Source organism: Akebia trifoliata, chromosome 5 (assembly GCF_017979445.1).
Source record: "Akebia trifoliata isolate Shusen 1 chromosome 5, ASM1797944v1, whole genome shotgun sequence".
In the NCBI taxonomy this organism is placed as follows: domain Eukaryota; kingdom Viridiplantae; phylum Streptophyta; class Magnoliopsida; order Ranunculales; family Lardizabalaceae; genus Akebia; species Akebia trifoliata.
The window spans coordinates 11,228,999-11,242,321 of NC_141379.1; the positions used below are offsets into that span (position 1 = coordinate 11,228,999).

The window sequence follows — 13,323 nt, forward strand, 5'->3', positions numbered from 1 at the left end:
ATTCTCTTAGTGACACGTGTAAGGTCTAGATGAGTTACTTATTTAACTTTCTACACTTATTATTTTAAAAAAAAATTTTAAGTATTTTTATGAAATATATACTAACAAACGACTGCAAACAAAGTTTAAATAAATTAAAAGTATGTGTATAAATATTCATTAATAAATGGTTGAAAGCCCACTTATATTTTGTGTTGAGATGAGACAATTTGCATGGGTCAACAATTAAGTAGGGGGTGAGACAAGATGAAATACCAAGTTTTAAAATCATGAATCACGACATGATTAACCATTAACACTTTCATCTAATTCAACTAAAAAAATTTGTGATTTTTTGAATTATTATTTTTTTAAATGTTAAACTTGAATTATATCCAAATATTCTCATCCTTTGGATCAAATTTTAGACCAAAATCTTTGATATATATTCCGAATTGTGCTTGAATTAATCTGGTAAGGAAAATGCTGGAATGACACAAATGGAGATACAAAGGTGACAAAAAATGATGTGGTGATGCACACATAACCATAGATGCTTTTTACATGTATCTCGAGGAAAAGCATCTACGGTAATGTATGCGACACCACATCATTTTTGTCACCTTTGTGTCTCCATTTGTGTCACCCCAGCACGACTCATCCGGTAAACATTTCTTGAGTACACCGAATTGTCAAATATGAGTGTGAATGTGAGATACACGTGAATCAGTGAGTACTAACCAACGAACAGCGACCAAAACAAAAAATTAGCTAAAACAGAAAGGATGGGGTGGTTGGTGTGGAAACAAGTACAGCGTGCGATTAACAGAACTCTTTCCACCAGCTACAAGTCTACAAATAATTCCCCCACATCTGTCGACCCCTCAAAACCCTAGGAAAAAAAATGGAGAAGATAAAAACATGGCTATTTTTCTTCCTATTGGTTAAGCTACAAAGGGCTACTTCTTATTCAAACCAACAAGATCTTGATAGAGTTTTAAAGCTCCCAGGTCAGTCTTTCAATGTGAGTTTTGCCCATTACTCTGGTTATGTCACAGTTAATGAGGAGGCAGGGAGGGCACTATTCTATTGGTATTTCGAAGCTGTTGACGATCCTTCTTCAAAGCCTCTTCTTCTTTGGCTCAATGGAGGTAACCTTTCTATATTTTAATTCTTAGAGGAATTCTTGCTGGATTTTCAATAGTAATAATTTATAATTTGTTCAAGAGAAATTGGGTTTTCTTTAATTTCTAATTTTATTATGCATTTGAGAATCCCTTTTCTCAAAAGCCTCTAGGATTTACGGAGGATTCTCTTTATTTGTTGTGGGTAGGGCAGGATAGTCTTTATTTTTCAACCCAATTACTGTTTTTTCAATTGATTTGAATCCAATTACTTTTGGGCATGTCTTTCGTTTTTATTTAAGAGACTTCTCTACGTAATTGTTGATTTGATATTCCTAACAGTTCCTTTTCATTTTTTATGAAAACTTTTTTGCTTTATTCTTTATGGTCCTTTTCTGCCTTTTGGTTATCTGAGAGGGCTTTTTAGTGGGATAGGTTCAATAATTGGTATAATTTTATGCAATATTTTTTTTTGAAGTTCAGTTATTTAGTGGGATATTTGTCAATTTGGATACAAAGCTATTAATTTTTTATTTGGTATTCCTAACAGTTCCTTTTCATTTTAAAGCTTCTTGCTTTATTCTTTATGGTCCTTTTCTGCTTTTTGGTTTCTGGAGGCTGTTAGTGTTTAGTTTCAATAATAGTTACAATATATATATATTTGAGAATACTAAGCTTTCAATTCCATTGGCTTGTGTTGTTACATTGTGAACTTTTACGAACGGTCAAGTTTGGCCTTTCTTTTAATCTTCGGGTGTCTTTGGATGTGATTCGGGCTTCTTATCCAAGAGCTTTTTTCTTTAGGGCCCGGGTGTTCTTCCATTGCTTTTGGGGAAGCTGAGGAAATAGGCCCTTTTCATATTAAGACTGATGCAAAAACACTCTTTTTGAATCCTTACTCTTGGAATCAAGGTAAGACATTTTTCTCTTTCATACCGTGAAACTGCGTTTGTTGAGCATATGAATTTCCCATACTTTTTTTTGTCTAATTGTATTCGATTCCTTTACTTCTTGCTCTTAAAATCATTATCAAGAGATTTGCAACCCATGACAATGGCTTGGAGCTCGATAGTATGATGGAACCAAGTTGGTTGAGACTCGGAGCATGGAAAGAGAAAGTGGCGATACTATTACTGTTGGACAAAAATATGATTTTATTGTGCATGTGTCACCTTGATGTAAGATATGATTTATATTTCCATAGACCTCGAGATGAATGGTGAGATATGCACACACAGATCTGTCATTGAGATTGGGGTAAATTCTACAAAGTTGATGATGTGTTAGATAATCTAATCTGACATATTAGTTGTCAACACTATAAAATATGAGTGTCAACCAGTCACAATACACAAAGAACTCAAACGCGATCCCAAGATTCACAAAAGTTAAATATGATTGAGGTTAATTAATGAGAATCCCAATTCAAAGGGAAACTTGCTAAAAGATAAAGTAAAAAATATCTATAAATACAAATAGATTATGTGTATTTGAGAATTGAATTCTTACAAGACAAAGGTTATTAAATTGTTGCCTACCTTGAACATCAGAGTGTCTGTAGAAAATACTATGCTAACAAAGAGTTCCAAGTAATGAAGACAACCGAGATACGAATGGCTTTTGGTATGGATCTCGAGGATTGCACCCTCCATCCCCATGCATCTACTATTGTTAAATCCTCTGATAGATTTATACTTGAAAATTAACTTCATGTACCAAGTTGTAGGAATTGCATCATTCAGTTGCTCCCTTCAACCATAAATGTGCCTTGCATCCAATCAATTAAGGTTTTATATCTGATGAGTACTTTGGCATTTTTTTATACTTCATCCAATTGTTCTCTAGATATTTCCAATAATTCTATTTTCTTCACATGGGTTTTAGGATTATTCAAAAATTCTAATTACTTGTGTTATTTTGCAGTTGCCAATGTTCTATTCCTCGATGCCCCAGTTGGTGTTGGTTTTTCGTATGCAAACAATTCACAAGATTTGCTAGACAATGGAGATGAAAGGACTGGTACATGTCCATGGCTTTTCGCTACAATTTTTTTTTTTTGATTATTATGATAATAATATTATTGTACAGTTATCTATTAATTCTATTTATTCCTTCATTATTACTTTTTGGTTCAGCCAAGGACTCATTAGCATTTCTATTGAAGTGGCTTGAGCGTTTTCCTCAGTATAAAGGAAGGGACTTCTATATCACAGGAGAGAGCTATGCAGGTGGAAAAGCATATATTAATTTATTGCCTTTTTTTTCTTTCATTGTTTTCTAATTTATGAGGCCATATTTTGGAATTCTTGTACACAATGAAAATGCATTCTTCTTCACCATATCTGCTCTACACGAGGTTTTAGGTAAGTGCTAGGGGAGATCATCAATTGATTGCCCTAAACTAGGTCTTGTATCCTTAAAATTTGTCCAATTTTAGACCACTAGTCATGTTTCCCATATATTATTAATATTGAAATATTTGTTCTAGGTCATTATGTTCCCCAGCTGGCCCAAGCCATTGTGAAGCACCATTTGTCGACAGCTGATGATTCAATCAATCTAAAAGGATATATGGTGTGCAATTTCTTCTTGAAGGATTTAAAAGCTTCATGACTTTGAACATTGCAAGATTGTATCAAATCATCTTACTTGATATACTCTATTGCAGGTAGGGAATGCTCTCACAGATGATTTTCATGATCACTTGGGGCTTTTCCAATTTATGTGGTCTACTGGTTTGATTTCCGATCAAACTTTCAAGCTTTTGAATGTTTTTTGTGATTTCCAATCATTTATAAACCCCTCACCCGAGTGTGACAAGATTCTTGATATTGCTAACGATGAACTTGGAAACATTGACCAATATAGCATCTTCACCCCTTCATGCACAATCAATGTGGGAATTTCAAATAGACTACTAAAAAGACTTCATGTAAGTATTGATGTTAACACCACTGTAAGTTTCAACATTCTTTACGAGTCCAAGCTGTACCATGCTAATACTAAGATGCATTTTCAAGTTTGGCATTTCTTGAACTTGAGATAGTAATCTACTGTGTCACGTCTCACTATCACATAGGGTTTTCCAAGATTTCTTTGTGAGAAGGTTATGTAAATGTAGTTGTAATATTTAAATCTCCACAACATAAAATGGTGGTATTGTCTTGATAGTCGGTTGGGCGCTTAGGTGAAAAGTATGATCCTTGCACTGAGAAGCACTCAATTGCATACTTCAATTTACCAGAGGTTCAAAAGGCACTTCATGTTGATCCGGCAGTTGCACCATCCAAGTGGGAGACTTGCAGGTATGCTCACAAACAATATCCTAGAAACTTTTTCATTCCTTGCATATAAATGACTCTAACAATGTATGTTGTTTTAAATAATTTAAAATATCTTTTCTGAGGACCAATACATGGTAAAGGAATAACTTTAATGATGACACAAAGAAGAGCTTGATGGCTAGGAACTGCCACAAAGTGATCATTTTTGTTAAATGGGTTCTACCATCCATAAGAATTGAGAGCTTGCGGTGGATATTGTCAATAAAACTAGAGCTATATGGCTAAAGTGGAGGTGTGCTTCGAGACAGCTCTGTAACTGACACATCCCAATCAAATTAAAGTAAAATTTTATATGATGGTTGTAAGACCCACTAGGTTTTGTGGAGCTGAACTTGGGCAATCAAGAAACAGTATGTTTATATATTGAGCGTAGGACAGATTGCAATGCTTAGATGGATGAGTAGAAATACTAAGAAAAGAATTAGAACAAAATGTAGGAAAGCTTCATTATGTGATAAACCAAGGGAAAGTTGCTTAGATGGTTAGATCATGTGCAACGAAGATTGATATATCCCTTGTTAGAATGAATACGCACGTCCAAGGTTCCAATAGAAAGACCTAAAGGACTTGGATTAAGGTATGAACACTTGAATTAACAAAAGACTTGAATTTAGGAAAGAATTGAATAGAGGAACATTATTTGTTTAGAACTTTAGCCGACCCCACAATTCTGGCGTAAGACCTTGATGGGATGATAGTGGTCATCGCTGGAAAATCAAAGTCATGTGGAGTTTCTAAAGGGGAAAAAAAAAAAAAAGAAGCTTATAGGTTCATGGGAGAACTCTTTAACTTTCTTAGGTTTTATAGGTCTTTGGTTTGCAACATTTTGTATGCTTTCTGCCACCAGAATTTGATTATTGCCATTTGCAGTTATGTCTTTGCTATATTCTGTGATTGTGTTTCTTATTTGCAGCGACTTAGTTGCTGTTAATTGGAAGGATTCACCTAAGTCAGTGCTACCCATTTATCATGAGCTTATAAGTGCAGGGCTTCGTATTTGGATGTTCAGGTGCTTCTCAATCTTGGGTATTGTTTCTATGTATTAATTTACATGCACAAAAACATTGCATTTGGATGATCAGGAGCCAATAAATCTCAGGTTTTTTTATACTACCTCGTATATCAACTACAAGCACATGCCTCCATTATGCTAATTATAAAAATAAAGAAAATAAATAAAAGTTAATGCCCATTAAGCAATTTTTAATCTTAGTCATGTACTGGTGAATCAAATATTCATTGATTTCCTTTGATGTGCTCAGTGGGGATACAGATGCTGTAATCCCAGTAACGTCCACTAGGTACAGTATAGATGCTCTCAAGCTTCCAACTGTTACTCCTTGGCGTGCTTGGTACCATAATGGGCAGGTATGAACTTCTCCAATAGCTTTTTTTTTTTTTTTTTTCCTGTTTTCATTTTGAGTAAAATATTTGATTCATATGTAGCAATGACGATAACTGAATTAATATTATATATATACTAGAAGGTGACATGCAAACGTTTATTTGTAATTTAAAATCTTGATTAATCAGTTTTTGAAGATTACATGGCAAAAAGGATATTTTTGCAATTTTGACAAAATGACCCTGATTATATTAAATATAATTGTAGAGATGGGGCCATTTGTGAGATCCAAATATTGGAGTGGAACCACTTCTACTTCGCTTTCGTTCAACTTCGCCTTCTCTCATTATAATAGTAAAGATAAAGATATACACACATTTATCTATTCCATCTTCAGATCTAAAACAATTGCTCAAACTTATGGAAATAAATAGCTGCAATGATCATGTTCTTATTTTTTGATATATGAAGAGATTCCATTAAATAGGAAAGCAGGAGGTTGAGGAGATCATTCTAGAATAACAGAATGCAGGGGACATAAAAACAAAAATAAAAATGGCTGAATCGCACCTAAACATAGCGTCCTAAAAAATGAAGCCCCCAGAATTTCTTACCCAATTTATGCTAAAAAGAAAACAAAAGAATATAGTAATAACAAAAAAACAAATCCAAAATACGGATCATGACTTCATTAATCTCAGTTTCCTCGCGAAGACCTCTGTTCCTGGACACTACTAATGGAGCCATATATATAACGTATATGCAAGTTTTCTATTCCTACCTAAAAATTTCCTGCCATAGTTTTCAGTTCTCCCATCTTCACCATATAACTCGAGAGGAAGAGTTCTAAAACCTGTGTTAGAAAGACAAATAGATGAGACTGTTGCACCAATACAGATAACACTTTGATAAGTAGTTGCCTCAACTGTGCCAGAAACACATGGTTAATTGTCTTATTGTTAATAAAAGCATCGAATTCCTCTCCCCCCCCGGGCATCATTTTGGACCGTGACTAACAAAAAATCAACAAAATGCCTTCATCTTCAATCTCTCATCAAAATTTCCCCCAATAACCCATTGTCTTTAACCTCTAGGGCAAACATTTCTATTATCATCTTCAACCTCAAGATCCTAGTCTCTCTTTCAACCTCCAAACATCAAGAGCAAGATAAGGTTTTTGCTGGTGTTGAGTAGGTTAAAAAAATATTATCTTAGGAGGTTAAGGTTTTTGGGGGGATAAGGAAAATTTCAAGGGTTTTTGGCATAAAGGAACAAGACATTCCGGTCATTTTCTGATGGTTATCTCAGAATTTCTCAAAATTATATATAAAAAATATTTTGGATTATAGAATACAGTGCTAAAGCATGATATACACCAATGTGTGAAACAGGTTGGGGGATGGACTCAAGAATACGATGGTCTCACCTTTGTATCAGTGAGGGGAGCTGGGCATGAAGTTCCTTTGCATAGACCTGAACTTTCTCTTGTTTTAGTCAAGGCCTTCTTGTCAGGAAGCCAAATGCCGACCTTATCGGAGTTAAAGGATTCTTAATTTTTTTTTTTTTTTTTCATATTTTGTGATGCCTCTATAAAATAAAACTATAAAAGTAGAGGGACATCATGTTGGCGTAGCTGTTCGTGCGGACTGAACATTTCAAAATCGAACTACTGTTCTCGTCGGGCTTTAACTCTAATGGGGTATGAGGAAAACTGTTTTATTGGCCAAATGTTGATCTTTTCTATTTTCTTTGGGAAAACTTCTCTAATTGAAACCTCAGTTTTTATGCTTATACAAGTTGATGCCAAAGAACTGTGGTTCTCTCTCATGAATGCTATTTCAGTGAATAAAAAAACAAAGGGTTTCTCAAGATTAAGGGCCTAGTCCTTTTTTCCGATTGGCTGGGTTTGGTTTGCAGACCAGTCGACCCCATTGACAACCTTACGAAGAACACAGTAAGCATGAGTACTGCCATAGATGAGTCCTCGCATATCTGTCAAAGCATCCCACATTATGACATGTTTTGATTGGTGGAAGGTAAATACTACACGACCCGATATGATTTGGGCTATCAAATGGGCCGATGGATTTGTTAACTTTGCCCACTAAGCCCAGTCCAAAGAAACAAGGGCTAGGACCTTTATCTTGATCCTGCAAAGTAGGTCTGATCTCATCAAAACACAAAACCTAAAGGTTGGGAAGAAACACATATCGTAAGAATATGTTATGTAAATAAGATAAATCTTTTAGAGCTCATGTAGATATCATGTTTGCTCATACAATAATACAATAAATTGTCCATACATTGGAGCCTCTCCTCAAAGAAATTTAATCAATACTGTACGATCTACTTATAGATTTAGGCTTCACCGCCTAATTTACTATCCAAATAGAGAAAAAGCAAACTAGAAAAATGGTTTTTCAATGGGATTGATAGTGTTTCTTCTCTTGTTCTATTGTGCCCATACTCTAATCATGAAAAAAAAAAAAAAAAAAAAATTGAACTTCTTATACCAATGCCGTGGGATCTGTTTCAAACCCTAAAAGATTTTGCTTGGCTTATAAACCATGTTCTCTTTATCTTTGATTCTGAAACATTTTGGTTGCTATTCAATTTAACATCTAGTTATTCAACCTCTAGATCCATGCTTCCGACCAAGCTTAGCACAATTCAAATGGATGACATATTTTCTATGGGCGAAAATTATCAAAGTCAACGCTATTTTTCTATAAAAAATCCTTTATAATTTCAACTTTGACTTATCTTCTATCTTCAATTTGAAAACCACTGTATTCCAAAGTGCTTTCTATCATTTGGTTACTTAGATAAAAGTGTGTTCTTATACAAAAAAATCTTTCTTTTCTTGCATAGCTTTCATCCACTTTTCACTGTGCTCACTTCTTGAGCGTCAGTATTTTAAGATAGCTTGTATATATTTTATATCTACTAGACTTCTTTAATTAGGATTCTATTTGTGATTTTTGAAGGGATGACTCCCTTGCTCTGATAGTTTCACATGATTTGCATATTTAATATAAGCATTATCATCAACTATATCATCATTATAGATATGTGATTTTCGATTTCGAAAATCATTGTCATGTGGATTTGGAGCCGTCACCATTATTTTTTAAAAAATGGTGTGAATGGACTCTCTGAATATAATTTTGAGAAAAATAATTTTTTGTAGTGACTTTTGTACGGATAAAATACTGGACTATCTAAGATTTAGGTAAATGGTTCAATTAGAAATCGAAGAAGGTGTTAGGTACCCCCTCTCTCCACCTTAGGTGGTAACCTTTAAAGACATGACCATTTAAAGAAAATATACTAAAGAAAAGCAAAGTGGAAAAACGATGATTTTATTCTCTTACACATAAAGGACTTTTAATGTTGGTTTAAACTAAGAGAGTCATCTCATCAAGAGAAAAAATCCTATCATGTTTTGCCTCAAACTCACATAAGGTTGGAAAAGTATTGATTTTGTGATTATGAGCTCACTCTCATGGAATGAGAAGGGCCCAACTATCGATATCCTCAAAACACTTTTTGTGATGTGTGCAGTATGTGTTGGAGTTTTAAAATGATATTATTTTGAATATGACTACAATCCCTACAATTTCTATCAAATCAAAGTTCGATCTACTAGAGGTAGGGGAGGGTGAACATTGCATCTTATGGCTTTTCTAAATTTGAAATCAAAGAAGTTGCGGGGGGGGTACCATTCTTCTAATTCTAACCCACCTTGAAACCTTGATTTCTTCTTTCCTTCTTTATTCGTCTTCTTCTTCTTCTTAAGTCATTAATGGAATTGTATGTGTCCTTTTTAGAGAAGAGAAAATGAGTAAGAAAGGGAGAGAGAGTTGAGTAGAATTGAGTGGGATTGAGAAGAATTTTTAGACCTCTTAGGGAATTTTTTTTGCATGAGTCTTTATAGGTTTTGAGGTTAAAAATGTCAAAGTAGAAAGTTAAGGAAAAATGACATGAGATTTAGGCATGGGGTATTTATTATTTTGATATTGGGGAGGGGTAACATGGTAAAATATGGTGGATGGGTTGCTTTTGACTCAAACTCATGGATAAAATTCAATTGGGTTGGTTAGACAACTCATTCTTAGGTTGAGTGTTGGTCAAGATGGAGAGGTGTAGGTGTATGGTTTAGAGAATGATTTTGTAAAGAGTTAAGTGGTTAGATTCTGGGAGGGTGAAGGGTATGGTGACATGTGTCCCAAGGTGGTAAACATGTGTAGTTTTATGGTGGGTTAGGTGAGAAGATTGAAGAAAATGGGTGTGGGAATTGCTTGTGATGAATTTTTGGATGAAATGATGAGGGTAGGTTATGTTATGACATGTGATGTGGGTTGATTAACTTTTGAGGATAATGATGAAGTTGAGTATAATGAATTTGGGAGGTGAGTTGTGGTGATGACAAGTATCCACCTTGATGATCATGTGTTGTGTTGAATCTTGATTAGTTAAGATCATAGGTATGGATATGAGTATGGATATAGATTTGGGTTTGGGCTTGAGTAGGGATTTGATTAGGATGGTGAAAGCGCCCTCGATCCGTGGGTTGCGCGGATCCATTTTTGACCTTTGAGGTTTGGGAGTCGCCACCTAATTATTACGGTCTAGGAACCGAACATTGACTCTAAAAGACAAAAGAAACTAATCTACGAAAAATAAGAAACAAAGTTCGGGGATCACGTTACGGAGTTAGAAGGTGTTAGGCACCAACCCCGCCCGGCAAACGTCAGTCTCTACTAATTCCCAAATAGAACTATATTACTAAAAAGACCTAATCAATAAAAAAAAAATACTTACCTTTTCCGAACGCAATGGTTTTTTCCCTCAGATCTGATAGAACAACTTCATGTACAGTATTCCTCGCTTCGTTCTATCAACGGATCTGATTTCTAATCTCCAAGTTGAAGTATCTCTTTTTTAGATCTGAATTTTTTGGATTTGTATATGGGTTTTGATGTATTTTTAAAGGGCTTCTAGGTATTTTTTGAGCTAAAATTGATGTATGGGTGTTAGGTAAGGAGTTGGGACTTCAAAATTGAGGTTTCTGGGAGGTTAGGGAGGCTTTTTGACCTACTTCTCTTAGGATTTTTGATTTGATACGAAAATAGGGTGTGAGGACCACTACTTATAGATTTTTTTAAGGGTTGATTTAGATAGAGTTAGTGTTTAATTAGAGTTCTTTTAGTTATAATTGTGTTATAGTTAGAATTATTTTAGGTAGAGTTGTATTTTAATTAGAATTGTTTTAGGTAGAATTATGTTTTAATTAGAACTCTATTAGATAGAGTTATTATTTAATTAGAACTCTATTAGGATTTTGACTTTTGGTCTTATTTGATTGACTTTTAATATTTTGACTTTAGTCTTACTTGATTGACTTTTAATATCTTGACTTTAGTCTTGTTTAATTGATTTTAATTTTGACTTTAGTCTTACTTGATTGACTTTAATATCTTGACTTTAGTTTTGCTTGATTGAATTTAATTTTTGGAGAACCCCCCTCTATTATATCTTTAATTCTTTGGACCCCCAAATGGAGGGGTCCTTAAAGAAATATCTTGCGAACCCTCAACAATTTTACTTGGGAGCCCGATTGATCGATTTTTTTAATTCAAAATTTTAAATTAATTTCATTAATGTTTGAATTTAATTATTTAATATTTTATTTATTAATTTTGAAAATTTTAATTATGAAAATTATGAAATTACCGTTTTACCCCCGGAGAGGACTTTTCACGTTTTAAATCGGTTTTTAATGTTCTAGGATATTTTAGAATCGATTTTTCGTAAGGAATTCAATGAAAATATTAGTTTGTGTCATTTATGAAATTTTTTATGTGGAATGATCGTGAACTTTATGAGGGGCGTTTTCGTAATTTTGTCAAATTCTGTTAAAATTGGCGAAATAATTTATTTGGTTTTGATTTGTTGTTTTATGTGTTTGGATGGATTTTTCTAAGCGTAATGTAAGCTCTAAGGATATTTTGATGTTAGGGGTATTTTGGTAATTTGGTCATTTTTTAGTGATTTTTATCGTGAAACTTCTTTTTGTCTGTAAAATGATGATTTCTATGTTTCTAGAGTCGTATTTTCCTAGCGTAACGTGAGTTCTACAGTTTTATCAGTTCGAGATACCTCATCTGGATTTCTGAAACATTTCTGGTAACGAAATAAAGCAATGGAATAAACATCCATCATTGGGAATCCTTGCGATCGAGTTGACGAGTTGATTAATCAGGTGAGTGCAAAAATGGGGTGTCTACAGATGGGTCTTCACATATTGGGCTTAGGGCTTGGTGATGGCTTAGGTAAGAAATTGTGTTAGAATTGGCTTAAGTCTAAGGTTGGGGTTAGGCTTAGGGTTGGGTTAGATTTAGGATGGGGATACCATGGGGGCTTAGGGCAATTGAGGATTGGTGGGCCTTAGGTGGGCTTAAAAATGGGTTCGAGATTCAACGGTAGGTTCGGGGTTAGAGTGGTGAGGGTTTGAGAAGGTGGTGGGCTTTTAAAATAGCTTATTGTGGGTTCATGAGACCTTTAGAGGTTTTAGTATCCTTTATTCAAACAAAAAATGTCAAATTTTGAAGATTTGGGGCCTTAGGCCTGTTGATGGGTTCTTGATAAAAATACGATTTTTAGGGTTTGTTCGAGTGGGGGGTTGTTTAAAATTGGTTGTCTACAATCACCACGTTGTTGATCTCCCCTTCATCATCATCATGCACAATGGATGAGGAGATAGTTCAAGATCAATGAATTCAGTAACATAAGGTTGATACTTTTTAACCTTATCAAAGACTTCTATTTTTTTGGACTTTAAAGAAGATATTCTATTTTGAATTTCAACATATTTCCATGAAACATATTGTGCTCGACACAAAATTTAATTGAAAGTCTCTTTATGTACATATTTCGGTGTAATAATTCGAAGGTGTGACCTGGGGAACTTACTCAGTCATCTTTACCATCTCGGCTTACCCCTGATGGTTCCTTAGATTTAATTGGATCTCAAAGCTCGTAACCAAACTTTTCATCTTAGTCTAAGAAGATACTTGGTTTTATGATCAAGGTTTGACCTCTTATCTTTGGAGACATTTGCTGAAGTCCTATAGCCAAAAACTATCAAGTGCTCATATGATATTCCTCTTTCTATCCATTCCCTTTCTTGTATATTTCCATTTAGATGGGTTAAGGAAAAAGATTGATCATACACATATAATACAATTGTCTTCATGACTTCACCTGAATATGATCTTGGTAACATGACATGTGAAATAATATATCTAATTCTTTCTACTATTATGCAATTCATCCTTTTTGCTACACCATAAGTTGTGAAGTCATAGAAATTGATTGCTCACGCCTGATGCCATGAGTAATACAATACTACTCAAATGGACCTATGCACTCACCACCATGGTATGAAAGATGTTCTGCATTATTACTTCTTTGTCTTAGCATGCTAAGCACTCTAGATCACAATTCTATGAAAATAAGCCTTAAAGAT

The 13,323-nt window shown here is 34.4% G+C and overlaps 1 protein-coding gene across 1 annotated transcript; it reads left to right on the forward strand.

The window, feature by feature from the left end:
• Positions 1 to 757: 757 nt before the first annotated feature.
• On the forward strand, positions 758 to 7,520 carry LOC147401472 (serine carboxypeptidase II-2-like). The gene is made up of 10 exons (XM_086442789.1): positions 758 to 1,130; positions 1,908 to 2,015; positions 3,027 to 3,122; positions 3,239 to 3,331; positions 3,592 to 3,677; positions 3,772 to 4,035; positions 4,275 to 4,408; positions 5,361 to 5,456; positions 5,710 to 5,815; positions 7,184 to 7,520. Exons 1-10 carry the CDS (start codon positions 884 to 886, stop codon positions 7,343 to 7,345), a joined length of 1,392 nt encoding a protein of 463 aa, XP_086298915.1. The 5' UTR covers positions 758 to 883; the 3' UTR covers positions 7,346 to 7,520.
• Positions 7,521 to 13,323: the final 5,803 nt, after the last annotated feature.

Excerpts from the sequence above, each read along its gene's own strand:
- LOC147401472 (XM_086442789.1), top strand. The coding sequence starts at position 884 with ATGGAGAAGATAAAAACATGGCTATTTTTCTTCCTATTGGTTAAGCTA. Across the intron at positions 1,131-1,907 it reads TCTTCTTTGGCTCAATGGAG|GGCCCGGGTGTTCTTCCATT; the intron begins GTAACCTTTCTA and ends TTTTTTCTTTAG. Across the intron at positions 4,409-5,360 it reads TCCAAGTGGGAGACTTGCAG|CGACTTAGTTGCTGTTAATT; the intron begins GTATGCTCACAA and ends TCTTATTTGCAG.